The sequence below is a fragment of the Myotis nattereri genome, assembly GCF_964212035.1.
Source record: "Myotis nattereri genome assembly, chromosome: 1".
NCBI lineage: Eukaryota > Metazoa > Chordata > Mammalia > Chiroptera > Vespertilionidae > Myotis > Myotis nattereri.
In genome coordinates, this window is record NC_138075.1 from 12883376 (window position 1) to 12905540 (window position 22165).

General features: G+C 41.5%; 1 protein-coding gene across 1 annotated transcript in view; it reads left to right on the forward strand.

Moving 5' to 3' along the window:
- PTPN21 (protein tyrosine phosphatase non-receptor type 21) overlaps positions 1 to 22165 on the forward strand; it is a gene marked incomplete at its 5' end in the record, with an annotated part of 63288 nt that overhangs the window by 6665 nt on the left and 34458 nt on the right. The window contains 4 exons of the mRNA XM_081111886.1: positions 14931 to 15100; positions 19039 to 19136; positions 20462 to 20529; positions 22008 to 22078. Coding sequence (XP_080968012.1) covers positions 14931 to 15100; positions 19039 to 19136; positions 20462 to 20529; positions 22008 to 22078 — 407 coding nt within the window. The remainder of the gene's footprint in view (positions 1 to 14930; positions 15101 to 19038; positions 19137 to 20461; positions 20530 to 22007; positions 22079 to 22165) is intronic.

The window sequence follows — 22165 nt, forward strand, 5'->3', positions numbered from 1 at the left end:
TTGGGGATTTATTTTGAAACACTTAGAAAATGATCTAGTTTGAACAACCCCCTAAGATAAGATTGCTGTATCCACTTGGGAGTGTCCACTTGGCTGAACTTTGAACAAATGCGTCTCACAGTGTTTTCTGGCCGACGGGAACATTTTTGGCTAAGGGATCTGTTGGAAGGGAGAGGAATCAAGCATCTAATGCAAGCCATTACTCTCAAGTGCAACTTTAGAAAGTGTTCTTGGCCTCCGGAGTGTTTTATTTTAAATTAGTGTCTCAGGTATTCCAAATATCCACTGACCTTATCGTGACTGTTACCTGAGTAGACCTCAAGAATTTCAAGCGCATTTCCTTCTGTACTAGCTGTTTTCATTTGGACTCTAAACATAGCTGGAATATGTGTAAGGTAAAAGTGTAATTACCTGCAAACTTTTTAACCTTTTGGGCTGGTAGTTATTAAATCAACTATGTATGTTATGAAACCGGTAAGACTGACAAATACTAGTAGGCATGGATCAGTAAATATTTTCAGCTAGATCTATTGAACCATCTGAAGCAAATATAAATCTTAAGTTGACCTCTTCCCTTAGATCAGGGGTGGAGAGCATGCAGTCGGTGAGCCGTATAAGGCCTTGAGAAATCGTTTGGTGTGGCCCTGCCAAGGCAGTCGGGGTGAGTTAATTAAATGTTTGACCAAATATAGCAGGCTAATTTTTCAGTTGGTAATTTGGTATGGCCCACGGATGATATTATAAATATCCAAGTGGCCCTTGGCAGGAAAAAAGGTTCCGCACCCACCCCTATCAGATAAAGAATGCTATCCAAAGTCCAAAGCTGATTATAAGTGAGCAAGGATTTTTTTCTGATTTTTAGATTATCTGTTACTTTTTTCATTGGGTCTACTAGATAATTAAGAACCGGCCATATAAATATGTATGGAATGATACATATGGATATGGAGATAGTACGCACTTTAGAATAAATAATATATTATCACACAAGTTAATACAGAATTAATTTGGAAATGTGTTTACTTAAAGAAATGGAGTATTTAACCTTCACCTCATTACTTTTTAAAAAATTCACCTCATTTCTAGTAAATGTAAAGGCTAACAATCTGAGATGTTATTCTCTTATTAGAGGCCCAGTACATGAAAATTCATGCACTGGATGGGGGGCGGTCCTTCAGCTCGGCCTGCCCCCTCTCACAATCTGGGAGCCCTCAGGGGCGGGAGGTGATCAGGGGAAGGCAACGCACATCACACCTCTGCTGCTGCCACTGCCGGCAGCGCAAGCCTCGGCCGGCCCTGGTTACCTGAGCATTGGGTGGCCCTGGGCAGCTGGGCAGCTGCCATCCGAGGCTTGCCTGTGCCTTGGGCAGGCCCTGGGTGGCTGGGGAGCTGAGGGGACTGGGGGACTCTGGAGGCAGGCACACGGAGCAGACAGACCCACCTGGGGGCAGGCCTGGCGGGGCTCAGGGGACTGGGCGCTGCCATCTTGTGGCTGTGGGTGCTGCCATCTTTGAGGGTGGGGCAGTCAATTAGCATATTCCCTCCTTATTGGCTGTGGGCACCACGGTCTTTGCGACAGCATGAGGGTCAATGAGCATATTCCCTCTTTATTAGCTAGGATTATGGAGAGAATTAGAGATGTCCTTGAGTGTCTCTCAGCAACCATCTGCCACGATAGTGTAGTCCCATGATCACCTGGAAGTAAGTGTGGTTTTACTCCTGTGGGGAGGTTTATAAGTTGAGTTACAAAATGTCAGATGTGCCCTGACCAGTTTGGCTTAGTGGATAGAGCAGGTGTCCTCAAACTTTTTAAACGGGGCCAGTTCACTGTCCCTCAGACCGGTGGAGGGCCGGACTATAGTTTTAAAAAAAAAACTATGAACAAATTCCTATGCACACTGCACATATCTTATTTTGAAGTAAAAAACCAAAATGGGAACAAATACAATATTTGTATTTGCATGTGGTCCGCGGGCCGTAGTTTGAGGACCCCTGGGATAGAGCATCGGCCTGCGGACTGAAGGGTCCTGGGTTCGATTCCAGTCAAGGGCATGTACTGTGGTTGTGGGCACATCCCCAGTGGGGGGCGTGCAGGAGGCAGCTGATCGATGTTTCTCTCTCATCGATGTTTCTAACTCTCTATCCCTCTCCCTTCCTCTCTGTAAAAAAATCAATAATAATAAAAAAAAAGTCAGATGTGGGGAACTGATGGCATTTGGGGGGCTCTAAGTTCTGTCATTATCCTTTGTGTATATGGTTTCAGATTTCATTCCTTATAATAGTAAAAGCTTTAACAGCTTTCTGCTGTCCTCCTTCTGGGTGGATGAACATGATTATGCTGGCAGCTTAACATGCCTTATCTGGTTTAATCCTCACAATGAGTTAGGCCTTATCTTTTCTATTTTAAAATGAAGAAAACGAAGCCCTGAAAAACTGGGTAACTTGTTCTACTCATCTGGGTGGACATATAGCTAATGAGCAAAAGAACCAGAATTTGAGTGTATACCTGTCAGACTTCTGCTTGAACTTCATTAAAGGTAGAGGGGTCATGGACCCCTTGGAGAATGTGATGAAAATGCAGAATTTTGCACACAGTTTCAGGTGGTTCCTGGATGCCCCTCCCTCAGTCCATCTGTGAGCTCAGACTGGGGGCCTAGAAGCCTCTTGGATGAGGCAGTTTTCCCCTTGTCTTGGTTTAATAGATTCTTCCCTAATCTTTCTCCAGAGTGAAGGTGCTGATAGGATGGAATCTTTGTGAGCAATTCAAGGCCTTCATAATTTTAAGACAATAACTTGCCTCTGAAGTATACTCCTTACCCCCTTCTCCCACAAATGCCCTTTTTGTTTGTTTGTGTTGTTTTTAAAAAATATATTTTTATTGATTTTAGAGAGGAAGGGAGAGAGAGAGAGAGAGAGATAGAAACATCAATGATGGGAGAGAATCATTGATGGGCCGCCTCCTGCATGCCTCACACTGGGGATGGAGCCTGCAACCCTGGCATGTGCCCTGACCGGGAATCGAATCACGACCTCCTGGTTCGTAGGTCGATGCTCAACCGCTTAGCTATGCTGGCCAGGCTCAAATGCTCTTTTTGAATGGCCTTTGTATTCAGATCTCAGGAAAGGCCATTTGGGTTATTCCTTTCCTCCCTGGGACAACTTACTATTCATGGAAAAGCAAAACAAAACTTCTTTCAAGGAGGGAAGGGAGGAGGCTGTGAGTGGGATTCCTTCATTGCAGTTCTGGTGGTAGATCCATGTCTGTCTTCCCTACCAGATAGCACCTTTGTGCCCACCAAGTACTCAAGCAGTCGGTGTGTGATAATTCTTCAGTGAATGAATGGATGACTCATGCTTCCCTTATGCATTAACCAAATTCCAGGCCAGTTGTTGAGACTTACGCTTCATTCTTCTTATCAGATACACACCTACCTTAACATGACATTTTCTTTCCTCTGAACAAGGCCTTTGCTCATGTCACTGTCTTCACAATATGCTGGCGTCAGTTTCGGGGGGTGGGGGTGGGGGCAAAATTATGCTCCAAGACTGAGTTTGTCTTTGTCAGCAATTTATTTAACACAGGTTCACTGAGGGAATTTCACAGGCTGGTAGCATGTGGGATGATGCCTCTTAAGTCGGTAAAGAAATACCAGTACTGTAGCCCGCCTGGCATGGCTCAGTGGTTGAGCATTGACCTGTGAACCAGGAGGTCATGGTTTGATTCTGGGTCATTACATATACTTGGGGTTTGGCCTCAGCCCCCAGTGAGGCGGCCCAAAATGATTCTCTCTCATCATTGATGTTTCTATCTCTCTCTCCCTCTCCCTTCCTTTCTGAAATCAATAAAAAAAATATATCTTTTAAAAATAGTATAACATACTCCAAAGCAGTGATAGATTAATTACACTATTATTCAAGGCAAGGGGAGATGAAAGGAATACAGTTTGAGTTTAGTTGAGGTGTACCTTTTACAAGTTGGCACTCAGCTTGGCCCACTGAGAGCTGATGCCCAGTTGCCAGCACAATAGTAAAAATTTCTTGTTGCTAGAGCATGTTGCTGAGGAATGAAGGTGTGGGGTTGACAGGCATGATGTTCTTCTTCGTGAGGCCCCTGCACAGCTTTTGCCACAGCTGGTAGGGGGCATCTTTGCCAGGGCAGGAGTTAATACGCCCAAAGGTCTTTGGAGAGCTATTTAGATCAGCAAAGGGTAGCCTTGCCCAGACCAAACATTCGCAAATAGCCCTCACAAAGTCTTGGTATTTATCATCTGAATGTCTCCTGCCATAGTTGTTTCTTCATATATTCTTATCGATAAGCCCCAGTGGAATCCCTCAGCAACTGAGCTACTGGGTGCTTATCAACCACACAGGTGAGATAATGGCATTCTCACAGCTCACCTCACTTTTTTTTTTTAAATTTTTTACATTGATTTGAGAGAGAGAGAGAGAGTGTGTGTGTGTGTGTGTGAGAGAGAGAGAGAGAGTGTGTGTGTGTGTGTGTGTGTGTGTGTGAGAGAGAGAGAGAGAGAGAGAGAGAGTGTGTGTGTGTGTGTGTGTGTGTGTGTGTGTGTGAGAGAGAGAGAGAGAGAGAGAGAGAGAGAGAGAGAGAGAGAGAGAAACATTGATTTGTTGCTCCACTTATTTTTACATTTATTGGTTGGTTCTTGTATGTGCCCTGACCGGGGATTGAACCCACAACCCATGGCCAGGGCACCTCACTCTTATATCAAAACAATTTACTTATAAAAACAACTTCATTCTTAAAAACAACTTCAGCTTTTGTCAGAAGCAAGTTGATTTGAAATCATATCAAACTGATACAGAACAGCTGGTTTAGCAAATATATTCCCAAGCAGTTTGTTCATAAGTAAATGCCACTTAGATTTAGCATTTAATAAACTGATGGGATATCTAGAGTCAGTTTAAAAATTTTAAGGTTTAGCTTAAAATGCTGATTTCACTAGAAGAAACTACGCATGTCACAAATTTTATATGTGCGTAGTAGCAGCATGTAGTAGAAATAACTTTTCTATGGAGGGTTTGTGGTACTTTCTGTAAGCTCGCTAAAAGGCGTGCAGTATTCAGATTTATGAATAGGACTCAGTAATTGTGCTATTTTGAACAAGCTTAAACTGAGGGGGTAAGAAAATATACATGTAACTTCGTGCTTGGTGGCAGCAACTCATTTTATTCATGAATATAAAGCAACTTGTCTTTGCTCAGTCCTGTTATAATTATTTAGATGGACCGGACTTTGGCTTGACAAATTACTTTTTAAAAAAATATATATTTTATTGATTTTTTACAGAGAGGAAGGGAGAGAGATAGAGAGTTAGAAACATCGATGAGAGAGAAACATCGATCAGCTGCCTCCTGCACAGCCCTTACTGGGGATGTGCCCGCAACCAAGGTACATGCCCTTGACCGGAATCGAACCTGGGACTCTTCAGTCCACAGGCCGACGCTCTAGCCACTGAGCCAAACTGGTCAGGGCTTGACAAATGACTTTTTTTTTTTAAACATATTTTATTGATTTTTTACAGAGAGGAAGGGAGAGAGATAGAGAGCTAGAAACATCGATGAGAGAGAAACATCGATCAGCTGCCTCCTGCACACCTCCCACTGGGGATATGCCCGCAACCCAGGTACATGCCCTTGACCGGAATCGAACCCGGGACCCTTCAGTCCGCAGGCCGACGCTCTATCCACCGAGCCAAACCGGTTTCGGCGACAAATGACTTTTAATGTCAAGTGAATTTTCAGCAGATTGAATTCAACTGATTGACAAAGCAGGGTTTTGTAGGCAACAAGGTAGAGTTTGGGTGCCAGGTGAACTTGGCTTCAAATCCTTGCACTACTTGTGTGACCAAGGAAACCATGGATTTTGTTTCTTTCATATGTGATATGGTTACACGTGGTAGTAAGAATGATCGCGAATTATTGGGGACTGACCATATGCCAAGTGCTGAAATAGATGCTTGGCTAGATGTTTAATTTAACCCTGCATGTGACTGACTTCCTTCCTCCTCGCTCCATCTCAGCGATGCAGTGGACACAAGGGGCAGTGTCCAGACCAAAGAGAGGTTCTCACGCAAGGCACTTGTTAACTGTCAGCTCTGTTTTTGTGTGTGTGTGTGTGTGCAAAGTTATTTTTCTTTAGCTATTTCCATTTTCTATTACATCATGTACATTTCTTCTTTAGTTAGAATAATTTACTGAGAAAAAATGGATTGAAGAAAAGTGACTTGGTGTTATTAAATTTTTTTTATTACATTTATTGGGGTAAAATCCTCTATAATAAAAGGGTAATATGCAAATCAACCGAATAGCAGAACCAACCGGTCGCTATGATGGACACTGACCACCAGGGGGCAGACACTCACCGTAGGAGCTGCCCCTAGCCTGCAGGCCCTAATCACCTGTTTGGGGCCTGCTGGCCAACCTCTCGGTCCCTTACTCCAGCCAGGAGGCTCTGATCACCCAATGGCAAACGGGGAACTAGGGGTGGGTGGTGGCGGATGCAGGCGGCGCCAGACCAATGCCCCCGCCCCGCCAGTCGCCCCACACACAGAGGGCAACTGGCTTGGGGGATGGGTCTGGTGAGCAGGCAAGAACAGCCAACCTCTCAGTCTCTTTCCCTGGCTGGCAGGCTCTGATCGCCCAATGGCAAACGGGGAACTGAGGGTGGGTGGTAGCAGGGGCAGGGCCGGCTGCCGGCAGCCAGGGAAGATGGCTCTGATCGCAGGCCAGGCCTAGGGACCGTACCCATGCACGAATTTCATGCACCAGGCCTCTAGTTGGTTAATAACATTATATAAATTTCAGGTGTACAACTTTATAATACAACATCTGTGTACCACCCGAAGTTTAGTCTCCTTCCGAGGTGTTATTATTGTTAGCCAATTAAATCAATTACACCACTGAGAATTAAGATATTCACTGTAAATCCTCTCTCTTTGTCCCAGAGTTTGGTATGAATTATCTAGAGAATAACTCTACTCACCCATATTTTGCACTTACACATGATATTTAGACAAGGGCATATTTGACTTGTCTGTATTTTTATTACTGGCTCCTAATTTGAAGTCAAATTTATGTTTGAATGGTTACTTAATGAAGAGAATACTTATAGATTCTTTATTACAGCATGATAACAGGAAGAAATGAAGCCTGTTTTATATCTAATATTTTATATTATTATACGTATGACATTTGTTGTTCACTATCGAACATAGACTTCACTGTACACTACTGCGCCCCCTCTGCCTGGCTGTGCCAGTAGTCAGTGACAGCCCCCAACTAGGATTCAGGTCCTCCAGCTCCAGGTTTGGCATTTTTCCTCAACCACACACTACTTTTCCTTCGAGCCATTGTCATTTTCCTTAAAAAAACAACAACCAACAATCCAAATGTTGGTGTTTTCTAATAATTGATTTTAAAAGGAAAAGTTACCTATGACAAAACCCTGTTAATGAAGGAAGTATTTAGGTGTAGAATTTCCTATATGAAAGAAGATGAAATATGAAGTTTTATACTAGTTAAGGGGATTTGAAGACTATGAGAATAAGAGCTAATATTCCTTGCGTATGTATCGTGTATGAGACCCTCTTCCAAGTGCTTTAAATGTTTTCACTTATTTTGATCCTCAAGAATCCTGTGAGTCACCATGATATTCTTCTCTATTTTACAGATGGGTAGACTGAGACTCAGAGGTGTTAAGTCACTTGCTCACGGTTTACATGGCAGGAACCACAACTGGAGGAGTAGTTCTGGCTCCTTGATGGGCATCTTTCTTCCCGACATGTAGCCTTGGGCAAGTGACAGGTGTTCTGACAGCCTGCTACACTGCAGCCTCCCAAAGCTGATGGAGATTGTTTTAAGTACCCCTGAGATATTTGTTATCATTTATTTTAATTAGTACAATGTATTATCTTGCTTAAAATATGCTTTTAAAGTCACATCAGGCTAAGACTAGATTCTTTCTTAAAATGAATTATGACCCATATTCATTTATAGTTCCCAAATCCTCTTTCTAATTCCCTTTATCTCTTTATGGCCCTCCACGGTGACCACATCAGAACCGTTTCTGAGAAGGGACATGAATCATGATTAGCCAGCAAGACGTGGTTGGCAATGAATTCCTGACATGCCGGGAGCAGAGCTGGTTGGTAGGAAGCCTTTTGTAAGCTTGTTCCCTGGTGGAGTCGAAGCATCAGGCTGATGAAATACATCCCAGGAGAGTTCCCTTCTGAGAGTTTTTCCAAAGCAGTATCTGGTTGCACGGCTGTTGGATGGACTTGGGGGCTTCTGGGGCCTCAATGTGTATACAAACAAGGAAGCCTGGGAGAACTAGCGAGCCCATTGCGGTTCTTGCTGCCGTTCCTGATGAGCCGGATCACTGGGATTCAGCTGCTGTGCCCACGGGTGTATTTCCACCTGTTACAGCAGTTCACACCAAAGTGTTTCCATGCTGCCACCTGGGAATTCCTGGCATGGGGACAAGGCGACTGACTATTAATTGTCCCATTTTTAATTCCTCTTTTGCAGGTCATGATTCTATCATTTAACCTTTATTGTCTGTCTCTTCTCCCCCACTCCTCCCAGTAAGACTTTTATCATTATACTAGAGGCCTGATGCACGAAATTTGTGCATGGGTAGGGTCCCTAGGCCTGGCCGGCCATCAGGGCCGATCTGTGGGGCGACCAGAGGGGCAATCAGGGGCCCCCGCTGGCACCCGCCTTGGCTGGTCTGCCTGCGGGCTGGGGCAGCTCCTGCATTGAGCATCTGCCCCCTGGTGGTCAGTGCGCGTCATAGTGACCAGTCATTCCACTGGTTGTTCCGCCATTCGGTTGGTTTGCACATTAGGCTTTTATTATATAGGATTCCTTGAATATAGGATAGTTGGATATAGGATAATGAATAGTGGGTAATTCCTATTATCCTTAATAGTAATACATATTTATGGTCAGTTCAACTATTCTACTTTTAAATATAATGAAAATACCTAGTCCTTTGTATTTTTTAAGTAGCACCTCTTGGAATAAAATGTAACTGGTATTATGGTACTTAAACAATTAAAAAATATTGAGTGTATATTTCTGAGTTATGTACCATCCGTGCCTTATTCCTCAGTGAGGAACATAGTTCAAAAGGAAGTTCATTAAAGCCGTAGTGTGCCCTTTGTTAAATGGAACTTTATGTCGTTAATAAAAAAGGGGATAATGGCCTTTTTGTATTAAAAGAGGAAATAACTTTACTGTTTTCTTGGGACATTTGTGTACGTGGAAGAAGTGTTTACTGTAACTAGAAAACCACTTTGTAAATATGTGGAAAGAAGAGTTACTTCATGTACAATGAAACCATGATTTGCAAGTGTTGATTAATGAAGAAAACAGCATAACTTTTAGTAACAGAAATCTAGGAGTTTCTTCATGTGTATCTGTTTAGTATTTTATTTTATTTATTTATTTTTTTAATATATTTTTATTGATTTTTTACAGAGAGGAAGGGAGAGAGATAGAGAGTTAGAAACATCGATGAGAGAGAAACATCGATCAGCTGCCTCCTGCACATCTCCTACTGGGGATGTGCCCACAACCCAAGTACATGCCCTAGACCAGAATCGAACCCGGGACCTTTCAGTCCGCAGGCCGACGCTCTATCCACTGAGCCAAACCGGTTTCGGCTATTTAGTATTTTAACCACAAAAATAATTTACTTGATTTTATAACCTTCAGATCTTTCATGGCAATACTAATTTAAGAACAGTGAAGCGACTGTATTTTTTTTTTTTTTTTTTAGGGCAATGGAAAATGTGTTGGGTAATATTCTTTCAGGCAATAGAAATTAACTTTGACTAGATTCTTTCTTAACATGAATTAAGGCCCATATTCATTTAAAATGGATTTATCCTCTTTCTAATTCCCTTTATCTCTTTGTGGTCCTTCATGGTTACCACTTTCTGAGTCACATGAAACAGATATAATTTTAACCTGACAAAACTGAATGTCAGAAAAATAAGCAGCTATTCCTAAATATACTCATTTCAGCTCTTCTTTTCATTTTTACATTGTGCAGTTAACACTTCGAAGACTACTGCTCACACTGCCCAATACTATGGTAAACCAAGATAGAAAGAATAACTAAGACTCGAAATCAGGAAAACATGGAACAAATTTTTCCTGTGAATTAATTGAAATTTTAAAACTGGAGTATGGGCCAAATTAGACTGAGGTTATCTGTCTTATAAATAAAAAGAGAACAGTTATGAATGATCTAAAACATAGACATTTGTGAATTAAGCTAATAAGCAAACCTGCAAAGGCCCAAGTTTAGAGATCTAAATAAAGAGAAATCTGCCTGATTCTATTGGAATGGGATATAAGAAATGGCCCTGTAATATAATAAACTAGACAGCTAAAATAATTAAAGTATGGGAGGCTTGACTTACCCTCAGGTATGTGGGTCCTAAACAAATGGACCTTTTATGTGGTTAATACAAGATAGAGCATGTTAGCCTTTGTGTGGAAACTGTGTGCAGGAATATCTCAGTTATTTCTATCATTTTGGGGCAGTAAAATGTATGTACTAACATTTTTGCATTTATTCCTATGTACTAACATTTTTGCATGTTTTTAGTCTTTAAAAACATGTCAATATCATTTTAACTTTATAATTGAATATATTTCTGTGTAACACTTCTTGGTATCTGACCTCCCCTATATTTTGTTTGTCTTTCTTTCCCTACTGGAATGTAAGTGACATAAGGGCATGGATTGTGTTCTTTTCCTCAGTGTTGTGTCCCTATAACACATAGTAGGTGTTCAATCAGTATTCATTGAATGAATAGATGAATTTTTCTAAGACAGTCCATTTTTCTTAGGAAGTACAATATATATTTTTTGAAGGATGTTTGTACTGTGTTTTGGGATCATTGGGTTCTTCATAGCATCTTATTGTTCAGGAGAGTAAATAGAGAAGGTATGAGCCGTCATCTATGTAGATAGTGATCCCAATTCATGTCTCGGACTTTCTTTTTTTTTCTTTTTCTTTTTTTTTTTAAATATATTTCATTGATTTTTTACAGAGAGGAAGGGAGAGAGACAGAGAGTTAGAAACATCGATCAGCTGCCTCCTGCACATCTCCCACTGGGGATGTGCCCGCAACCCAGGCACATGCCCTTGACCGGAATTGAACCTGGGACCCTTCAGTCCGCAGGCCGACGCTCTATCCACTGAGCCAAACTGGTTTCGGCGGACTTTCTTTTAATAAATCCCCGAAGTTGGCCTGTCACTGGACTCTTTTTCCTGGAAGTGAAATGTTACAATAGCAACAAAATCTGGTTATTTGAGGCCATCTGTTACTTGGGCTTCAGTCTAATAAAAGTTTCAGTATAATTAGAAGGTGAAGATACACTTTTTAAAAAATATGTATTTTATTGATTTTATACAGAGAGGAAGGGAGAGGGATAGAGAGTTAGAAACATCGATGAGAGAGAAACATCCATCAGCTGCCTACTGCACACTCCCCACTGGGGATGTGCCCGCAACCAAGGTACATGCCTTTGACCAGAAACAAACCTGGGACCCTTGAGTCCGCAGGCCAATGCTCTATCCGCTGAGCCAAACTGGTTAGGGTGAAGAAGATACACTTTTGATTGTTATATTTCTGAGCCCTCATATGTGCTAGGGTGTAGTGATATTGCATATTAATTATCACCTTGACTGTAAAACAGATCATACACTGCCTGACCAAGGACACAAGAAAATGGATTAAAATTAAACAGAAAAGGACAATATATATTGTCTGCTTTGAGGCAGTGTGACCACCATACTCACAGCTGAGAGGAAGAAGCACAATGCTTCATTATTTATGACAGACTCAGTGTAGAGGCAAGAGCTGGGCTTGAATTAGGTTAATACTTATTCACCACCCTTGTTAGATGATCTCTGCCTGGGAAAGGCTTTATCGGGTGCTATCTCCTCTCATCTCGTTCCTGATGAAACGTCTGCTGACTTCTGCCTCGTCTAAGAAAAGCATCAGGATAAAATTATAGTTGCCATTTTATATGGGATCAACCTGTATCAAACTCAGTGCATCAGTGGCTTAAAAAACCCTCCCGCTAATTTGTGTGTCCTTCTGCTCTGCCTTAAAAATAGTACAACTAACAAGACTCTTAAAATAATTAGACAAGAAATGACTTGGGGCTTAGGAAAGGGTCACATTCTGGCAGGATTTGGACCTGCTTGTAACCATCGGTGTCTCCTTAGACGACTGTGATTTGTTACACACCTTCGACCCGAGCTCAAAAATTTGTAGCTGTGTTTTCTGCTGAACAAAAAGCTTAGTTACCGAATCACTTAGTTCTCTGAGTCAATGTTGGTTCATGTAAACCCTATTGTGCCTGTAAAGAAGCCAACTTTTTTAACCGCATAACTTTTGTTTTTACTGTTGTTTACACAGCAGGCACAATTATCCATACCATTTTAGGAGAGTAGCTAGTAAAATTTTAAACAGCTTATGAAGAAATCCTTGAGCAACTTTAGTAAGACTACCGATGTGTTTGTTTAGAATAAAATAGGAAAGAACCGGTGAAGGTAAAAGTATCTCACCGTGAAGAAATTTCACAAAAACCTATTGACTGATCATTGAGAAGTGCTCCGAGGATGCTGGAAGATTCTGTTATTTAGAGGCTTTTCTTGGAGTGAGTTTTCCACAGGCCTGGTCAGCTTGCTTTGGTCATCGGTGAGAGCAGACAGAGCTGTGGGGCAAGGGAAGCCATGTGGATTCTTCCTAGGAAAGGTCCTGGGGAGTAAAGAAGGAGTGATGGGAGGCATCACCTGAGAGCCAATAATTAAAGGCTGGTTCCTGGGAACATTTTAATTACAGTTAAACCAAGCCCATAAACACTATAGGGTATGCATAGCCCAGAAGATTCGGATTCAAGGAAGAGAAGACACATGATTCTGGGCAACTATCCTAGGCCAAGTAATGACTGGTAAGAGTCAAAATTTAGGGCACATGGGAGCCTGTCTGTACTCAGGTTTTTGTATGAAAAAAAAAAAGTTCCTGGTATATCTTAACTTTAAATAGAGGGAGACCAAAGGATAGATATTAGGAAGCAAAAAATCCAATTAACGCATGGCTAGCCTCTTCTATTTCTGGCTCATTTCTTTTCCTTAGACTGTTTCAAACACACTGAATTTGACCTATTTATAAGTTTAAAAGAGTCTGTACTTAATTTTAGTTGTTAGTGGTTTTTTATTTTTATTTAGTGTTTCTGTTCTTTAAAAAAGTCTTTTTCGAGATGAAATTCACATAAAAAATTAACGATTTAAAAATAAACCATGTAGTGATTTCGTGCATTCACAATACCTACTCTATCTAGTTTCAAAACATTTCGTTACCCTGAGTGGAAACCCTCCACGGGTTAATCAGTTGCTCTCCTTTCTTCCAACTCACTCCCCAAGCCATCAGCCTACTTTCTGTTGCTCAGGATTTATCTAGTCTGAATATTTTGTTTAAATGGAATCATACAACATGTGACCTTTTGTACCTGGCTTCTTTCTCTTAGTATAATGTTTTTGCAAATCATCCACACTGTAGTATGTATCGGTGCTGCTTTTTCATGGCTGAATAATGTCCCATTGTCGGTATATTCCAAAACCTATGGATCCTTTCTTCTACTGATGGACATTTAAGTTGTTTCCATCTTCTGGCTATTGCAAATAGCCCTTCTATGAGCATGCTTGTACATGTATTTGAATATCTGTTTTCAGTTCTTTTGGTTATGTATCTAGGAGTGGAACTGCTGGTTCATATGATGATTAATATGCTTAACTTTTGAGGAACCACCAAACTATTTTCCATTGTGGCAGAACCATTTTACATTCCCACTGGCAATGTATAAAGATTTCAGGTTCTTCATATCCAATATCTCATTGTGGTTCTGAGTTATATTTGCCTAGTGACTAATGACATGAAGCTTGTTTCATGTGCACTTGGCCATTTGTATATGTTCTTTGGGTAAATAGCTCTTCAAGTCCCTTTGCCCTTTTTAAAATTGAGTTGTCTTTTTGTTGTGCAGGAGTTCTTTATATATACTAGATACTAGATATGTGATTTGTGGATATCTTCTCCCATTCTATATAGTTTGTGCCTTTTTAACTTTCTTGATTTGGACCTTTGATGCACATAGTTTTTAATTTTGATAGAGTGAAATGTATCTGTTGTTTCCTTTGTTCCTCAAGCTTTCTGTGTCATTATCTGAGGATCTATTTTAAAGTTATGAAGATTTACCTCTATGTTTTCTGCTAAAGAGTTTGTAGTTCTTATATTTAGGTTGTTGATCCAGTTTGAATTACTTTTAATACATGGTGAGAAGTGTAGGGACCTAACTTCAGTTGTTGACTATTTGTTGAAGGGACTGTTCTTTCTCCACTGAATGGTCTTGATGTTTCTACCTCTCTCTTCCTTTCCCTTCCTCTCTCTGAAATCAATTGAAAAAAAAAAAGAATTCTACTAGGTAGACCCCCAGTTATGTTTATTATAAAACATTAATTATAATACACTTAGTATTTCAATATTTTTTAGCATATGATTTTTGTTAAAAACTGTATGTAAAATTTCAGAGCACCCACTACATTCTGCTGTCTAGGCCATGAAGGCATTTTTTTTGGTGCAGAGTTGAAGAAATCGTCTGCAAGAGTAATTGACTTCCCACCTTTTCCCCCCTGAATACTAGTACCTAGCTATAGATAGGTCTTAACTCTTTTTTTTCCCCCTTCAGGTTTTGCTATTGTCCCTTTCTGAGAAGTGAAACAATAGGAGATGGCTGTCACTTGGCCCCAGGTCATGGATTAGAGCAATTGAAGTAGAGAGACCCTTTTGTACATTTCTGCCTCCTTCAGTGACCTTCCCTCTTTCCAGATCACGTACTTCAGCCTCTGGTACTACAACAAGCAGAATCAGCGCCGGTGGGTGGATTTGGAAAAGCCTCTGAAGAAGCAGCTGGATAAGTACGCCTTGGAGCCCACCGTCTCCTTCGGAGTGGTGTTCTACGTGCCTTCCGTGTCCCAGCTGCAGCAGGAGGTCACCAGGTGAGAGAGTCCATGCTCTGTTTTCAGGAAATGACCGCGTGTGATTGGAAAAGTGAAAGGAAGGTTGCAATCAGGCGATCAGGCTGACCTTTGCCCTCCCGCCCCACATTTTCAGCCACTGTGTCACGTGGAGGTTCTGGTATGTGGTGTGTCAGAATGCCTCACTGCGTTTGCATGAGTTATGGTTTCACTGGGCACAAAAGAGTGATTAAGGGGAAAACACTTCTACCCTGGCTGTGAACTCTTCTCATAGTGATGTCATCTTTAGTGTGTGCATTGATTTGTTTCTGACCTTTCTAACAACGAAAGGATGGAGGGGGAAAAATTAAAATTAGTCACAGAATCTGTGTTCCTTCTTCAAGGAAGTGTGTAGCAGGGTTCTCACAATTCTTTGACTCCAGTGGCAGTGTGGGGTGGTGATGTGGGAGGGGGAGAGGGAGAGGCGGGAGGTGTTGAAGGTCTGAAAATGTTGGCTAATATGTGTCCCTCCCCCTCCCCCATGTTTAAAAAAATAGGAGTGTTTTCGTCATAAAATCATGATACGATGAGGACAGACATTTTTTAATTTTAACAGAATGGAATGATAAAATTTGTATATCACAAAGGTCACCCATCATAAAAGGTAGATCAGAGGTGGCAAGACTGTAGGCAGGAGACCAGTTAGTAATGTACACGCCATAATCCGGGCATTAGTGTAGAATGTGGACCTGAACAAAGGCATTAGCTGTGGGGAGGGCTGAGAGAGAACAGGCCCTGTAGATTCAGCCAGTATGATTACCCATTAATTGGGTGTAGCAGAACCTGATAGATAAGTTGCATCAGTAAGGATTAGGTATGGCTGTATATAACAAAAGCCCTTAATACCTTTGACTTCTCCCGTGGAAGAAGTCCAGAGGTCAGCCCTGCAGAGCTTTTAGGACCAGTCTTCAAGGACCCATGCTCTGTCTCTTACTGTTCCACCATCCTCAGCGTGTTCGTGTTCTTTCCTTTCACTACGTAACCTCAGAGCCAAAGGATCCTGGAGACCACCTCGCTGTTGCATTCACCTTCCAGGGAGCAGAAGCGTAAACCCGGCTCTCCTCTCAGCAAGTCATGCTGCTCTAAGGGGCCTTTCCCATTCCTCAGCCACAATCGCCACATTGTAAGTGTGGCTAATGGCTGCCCTCTGACAGCACAGATATATACCATTGTCACCCCCGCAGCAAATTCTGTTAGACGACACTGCTCTCTCCGTCTAGCAGTTAGTTCACAGGAGAAGGGATGGACACATCACATGTCCCCATGAGAGTACAATCAGGCAAACTGAGAATGTGGAAAATTCTAAGTGATAAATCACACCATTTTGTCTATAAGTAACATGAAAATAAAGAGGAGGCATTTTTTTTTCTAAAATTAAGAGAAATTTAGAAATAATCAAATGTAATTTGTGGACTTTGTTGGGATCCTGATTTAAAAAACAGCAACTGTAAAAAGACTGTTGACGCAGTCACAAAAATTGTACATGACTGGGTATTGGATAGTGTTAAGGCATTTTAGTCATTCATTTTGTTAGATATGTCAAAAGTGTGTGTGTGTGTGTGTGTGTGTGTGTGTGAGCTGACCTTTAGGGATATATACTGAGGTATTTGTAGTTGCTATGATACATCTGGGATTTGCTGTAAAACTCTTGGAGCCAGGGAGGGAGAGCATAGAGGACACATGGCAGGCATAACGTTGGCGATTGGTGAGGCTGCATGCTAAGGCTATGGGAGTTTTTGTACTTATTGTCTGTATATCTGTCAAAATTTCTATAATAAAACAAATATATAAAAATAAAAATGTCTGTACATTAGCCTTCTATTACTAACCTAAGAAAAACAGGTGAAAACTACCTGCTGCACATTATTTAAAATTTCTGTTGTGCAAAATGAGGCACCTAATCTATTATAATTATTTAATGTAATATATATATATATTTTAATTTAATTTTATTGTTTAAGGTATTACAAATAGTAGTACATGTCTCCTTTTTTCCCCATTGACCTTCCCCCAGCCTCTCCTCCCCCGCCACCTCCCCCCCTCTGCACATGTCCCCCCTCCCCCAGTGTCTTGCATCCATTGGTTATGCTTATATGCATGCATACAAGTCCTTTAGTTGATCTCTTACTCCCCCCTCCAACCCTCCCAGTGTTCCCGCTGTAGTTTGACAGTCTGATGCTTCTCTGCCTCTGTGTCTATTTTTGTTCATCAGTTTATAATGTTCTTTATTATCCATAAGTGAGTGAAATCATGAGGTATTAATGTAATATTTTTGTGTAAAAATACTTTATACTAGAAAATTGACAAGTTGATAAGGCTTTAGGTGATATTTTTGTTTAATCAGCATATTTGGCTTTTGGGCAAGTATATGGAATGTTTGCTTTAGAATTAACGTGTGCAGTCTTTTTCATTCCTTGGATTAAACAGTTCTGAATTCAGGTTTGCAGGCTACATTTTATCAAGGCATTATTTCTCTGGACCATATTGGCAGAGAGTTGGTGGATCTTCATTTCACTCATGTCCCCAGCATCTAGAACAGGGCTTGATGCAGAGTAGGGACTAGTAATCCCCGGTTAAAGTGGGTAAATGAACGGGAGGCAGAATAAATCTGCACTGTAGGGCTTTACCAAAATGGAGAAGTGATAACATGAACTATTGGTGACTGGCTTAAAGTAGATGATTGCTGATAACAATCATAATAGTTACGGTTTCTTGAGTGCCAGCTGTGTTCTAGTATCGTGCTAAAAGCTTTAAATTATATTCCTTGAATACGTTCCACCTTGTGAAGGGATGATAGCATTCCCATTTTGCCAGTGACAATTTAACCCATAGATTACGACTTGCTCAGAATGCTTGATTGGAGAGCTGGAATGCAATCTAGGTCTGCGTGACTAAAGCTTGCGCTGGTAACCAGTGCCTGGAATATTGAAAGTGTAATAATAAGTAAACTCATTTTACAAGAATATGAAGCAAGCATTTAGCAGCTATGCTTTTAGGGATTTCATCCAAAAAAATTTCAATATAAATCTGGTCGGAAATATCAGGAATCGTTTTCTTCTGGGTTTATCTTCCACGGCTAGGGAACGTCCACCATAAGCAAAGTCTTATGTTACCAAGTTACTAGGCAGAGTTTTTAAAGTAAAGATTGCCTATGGCGTCTCTCTCCAGCTAACAAGGACAATATGTAGGGACTGTCTTACGGGGCATAAGGTAGATGACCAGTTGTCTTCTACATGGTTATAGCTTTGAAATAACTGCGGTTTAGGAGAAGTAACTCAATAAATTATTACATTGTGTGTGTGTGTGTGTGTGTGTGTGTGTGTAGAGGTATGGGTGTAGGTACAATCGGATTGTGTGTGTGTGTGTGTGTGTGTAGGTATGGGTGTAGGTACGGATTGTGTGTGTGTGTGTGTGTGTAGGTATGGATGTAGGTACAGATTGTGTGTGTGTGTGTGTGTGTGTGTAGGTATAGGTGTAGGTATGGTCAAGGATGTTCTTGTCTTTCTTTGAAACCATCCGGCTTAAGGTTTCAGTTGACTAGTTTATGCTTCTCTAATAAATTATGGTAAAATGCTTTGTCTCAATTGGAGCTAATGTTGGTGTTAACTTTTTAAAATTGACATTTTTGCCCTAACCGGGTTGGCTCAGGGGATAGAGCGTCAGCCTGCGGACTCAAGGGTCCCAGGTTCGATTCTGGTCAAGGGCATGTACCTTGGTTGCGGGCACATCCCCAGTAGGGAATGTGCAGGAGGCAGCTGATCAATGTTTCTAACTCTCTATCCCTCTCCCTTCCTCTCTGTAAAAAAAATCAATAAAATATATTTTTAAAAAATCAATAAAATATATTTAAAAAAATAAAAATAAAAAAATCATCATTCTCCCCTTTAAAAAAATAAAATAAAATTGACATTTTTTTGTAGGTATCAGTATTATCTGCAGCTGAAGAAAGATATCTTGGAAGGAAACATTCCGTGTACATTAGAACAAGCAATTCAGCTAGCAGGCTTGGCTGTTCAAGGTAAATGATGACACCTGATACTGTACCTGACGTATCAGATTAAAACTGTTATAACGAAAACAGCTAGGAATTCTTAAAGTAACGGACTTTCTATAGTAGTGTAAATATGTTGGTGAAATGTTACTCTGTTACCGAAGGGGCTTCCTTGTGGGGAGAATGAATTTGGGTTCTCTAGTGAAAGGAGACTTCTGGAAGGATAAACATGTTCTCATATGTCAACAGAGAAACAGGAAAAAAATACACAGAGCATTTGCATGTTATATGTTTCTCTTGCTTTGCTGCTAGCTAATATTTTAGGAAGAAAGATCAGCCAACAGTGAGGTTGATAAGGTTATGATCACTTCTACTTTAGGCATACGTCACTTGTTTGGTTTCCTGAACAGTGTTCCTGGATTAAGTTTGCCTTTCACGGGTAGTTTTTGGGATTGTTTAATTCTGTCATTTTTTCCTGTGCCCAATTGATAAGTATTTACACGGATATATATACCTTGGGAAGACTTCTGGTGGGACATTGTTTCATATGATAACTGGCATTTAATCTTGGGAATTGAAATTTAGTCAGAAGAATTATTAATAAAATTCTTCAGATATTAGCAGGCGTGGAGACCTTTATCATTTCTAGACAATTGCCTGTCACATGAAACCACATTCTTTTCAAAGCCCTTTGACTCTTCCTACATGTCATCTTTGGCTTTAAGAGATGGTGTTTCATAAACTTTTTGCCAAACTATTTATTTATTTATTTATAATATATTTTATTGGTTTTTTACAGAAAGGAAGGGAGAGAGATAGAGAGTTAGAAACATCGATGAGAGAGAAACATCGATCAGCCGCCTCCTGCACATCTCCCAGAGGGGATGTGCCCGCAACCCAGGTACATGCCCTTGACCGGAATCGAACCTGGGACCCTATCCACTGAGCCAAACCGGTTTCGGCACTATCGATTTATTTTTAACAGCTAAAACTTTCTAAACCACTACTGAGAACACTTTGGTTTCTTCCTGACATTTTTCTGTGCATAAGTAAGCCCACATGATTATAGGGCAGTTTTATTTTTTAATTATAAAGATGAGATCACATTACATACAGTTTGTAATTTATTTTTCACTTTATTAGTAGGCATTTTCCAAGTCAAGACACATGAGTCCACCTCACTAATGCTTTAAGAACGATATTTTTAAAATATACACTTTATAGCTATAATGCAAATTTGACTTCTGAATCATAAGCACACCATCTACGTCCGACATATAAGGTATAGTTGAGCATACGTTGCTATGCAAATTAAACATAACTGACATGTGAATATTTGTCATTTTGTATAGCTGATTTTGGTGACTTTGATCAGTATGAATCCCAGGACTTCCTTCAGAAATTTGCCTTATTTCCTGTGGTAAGACTCCTTTTTTAAAATATATTTTATTGATTTTTTTACAGAGGGGAAGGGAGAGGGATAGAGAGTTAGAAACATCGATCAGCTGCCCTCTGCACACCCCCCACTGGGTATGTGTTTGCAACCAAAGTACATGCCCTTGGCCGGAATCGAACCCGGGACCCTTGAGTCCGCAGCCCGACGCTCTATCCACTGAGCCAAACCGTTTAGGGCAAGACTGCTTTTGACATTGGGCCTTTGTATAACCAGTTTATTTCCATGCCCTTACTACTCCCTGAAATGAAGTCAGGTATGGAGGGGTCTCTCGTTTCCGTGTCCAGCACGGCTAGAGAATGGTCTGGTTCTTTGAGTAGGGGCGGCTGGGGATTGAGAATATGAAAGAAAGAGACAGAACACAAAGATGGAAGAAAAAAGCTGGGACTGGGTGGGACCGCTGTCCTCTTCTGATGGAGAGACAGGGACCCAGCACCAAAACAGCATGTTTATTTTATATACCCCCAAATACCAGAAGTTTCACCAAAGGTCAAGACAAAGGAGCTTATTTGCATTCTTGTCAGGTCAGTTCTGGGTGGGCCCTTCATTCCTGGTGCTTGGCTGGATTTACGTAATAAACCCACTCCCAGGCACCTGGGCAAAATGAAGGTCAAGCTGAGAACACTTCTGCCTTTTTGGCAAAATGCGTATCCAGGACATGGCTCTGCCTACTGCCCTGGATTCAGCTGACAATTTATTAAAGAAATGCCCATATGCCTTCCCAGGGGCCCTCTACAGTCAGGAATAGTATTGAAAAATCGGTTCCCTCTGATGAACACGCAAGTATAAGTTTTTTTCCTGTAACACCTTTCTTGGTTGTGGTAAAGCTACGGACACGGGAGGGTCTGCAGTCACCGGGCTGTCGCCAGAGACATTTGTCTTAACGTTTGGACGTTGAGTCTAAAGAGGGATTTGTTTCCCGCTTCTGAGGAGCCACAGGAGGTTTTGCTTTTAACCGAAGGCTTGAAACCTCACAAAATTACGTGGAAATAAATTCGGCTTCTCATCAGCAGTTTAAAAAGTAGATGATGGGAGGACACTGCCTTCTACTCTGGTACGGTCACTACTGGTCCCCTTGGCAGGAAAACTGCTCTGCAGCCACCCAGGGAGGGATGCTCTTCTGGGCGTCTGCACGGCCAGCGGGAGGGCACAGGTGTCATAGTGCCGGGATGGCAACTGCCCATGGATGTTACCACCGGACATAGCCCAGTGGGAACTTGCTCTGAGGTTGAATGGAAAAGGCAGGGCGAGTGTTTGGCTTCTGACCAGAAGCCCCTCAATTCCTTAGGGAGACCATGGTGACGTGCTGAAGCCAAGCTCCCTCGCACTCCTACCAGCCCTGCTTTTGCCTGATGGCGACGAGAGTTGGGTAGTCAGCAGCAACGAGTCTTCCTGGGAAATCGGGGTGACTTGTGTACATACTTACTGCCGTGTGTTTTCTTCAGGGCTGGCTACAGGATGAAAAGGTATTGGAAGAAGCAACCCAAAAAGTGGCCTTACTGCATCAGAAGTACAGGTAACGCTAAGAAAATAAGACAGGGCAATGGTATGGAGCCAGTGCCTGTTTGAACTTGGAATGTGCGTTGACACAGTGAAATTTGGC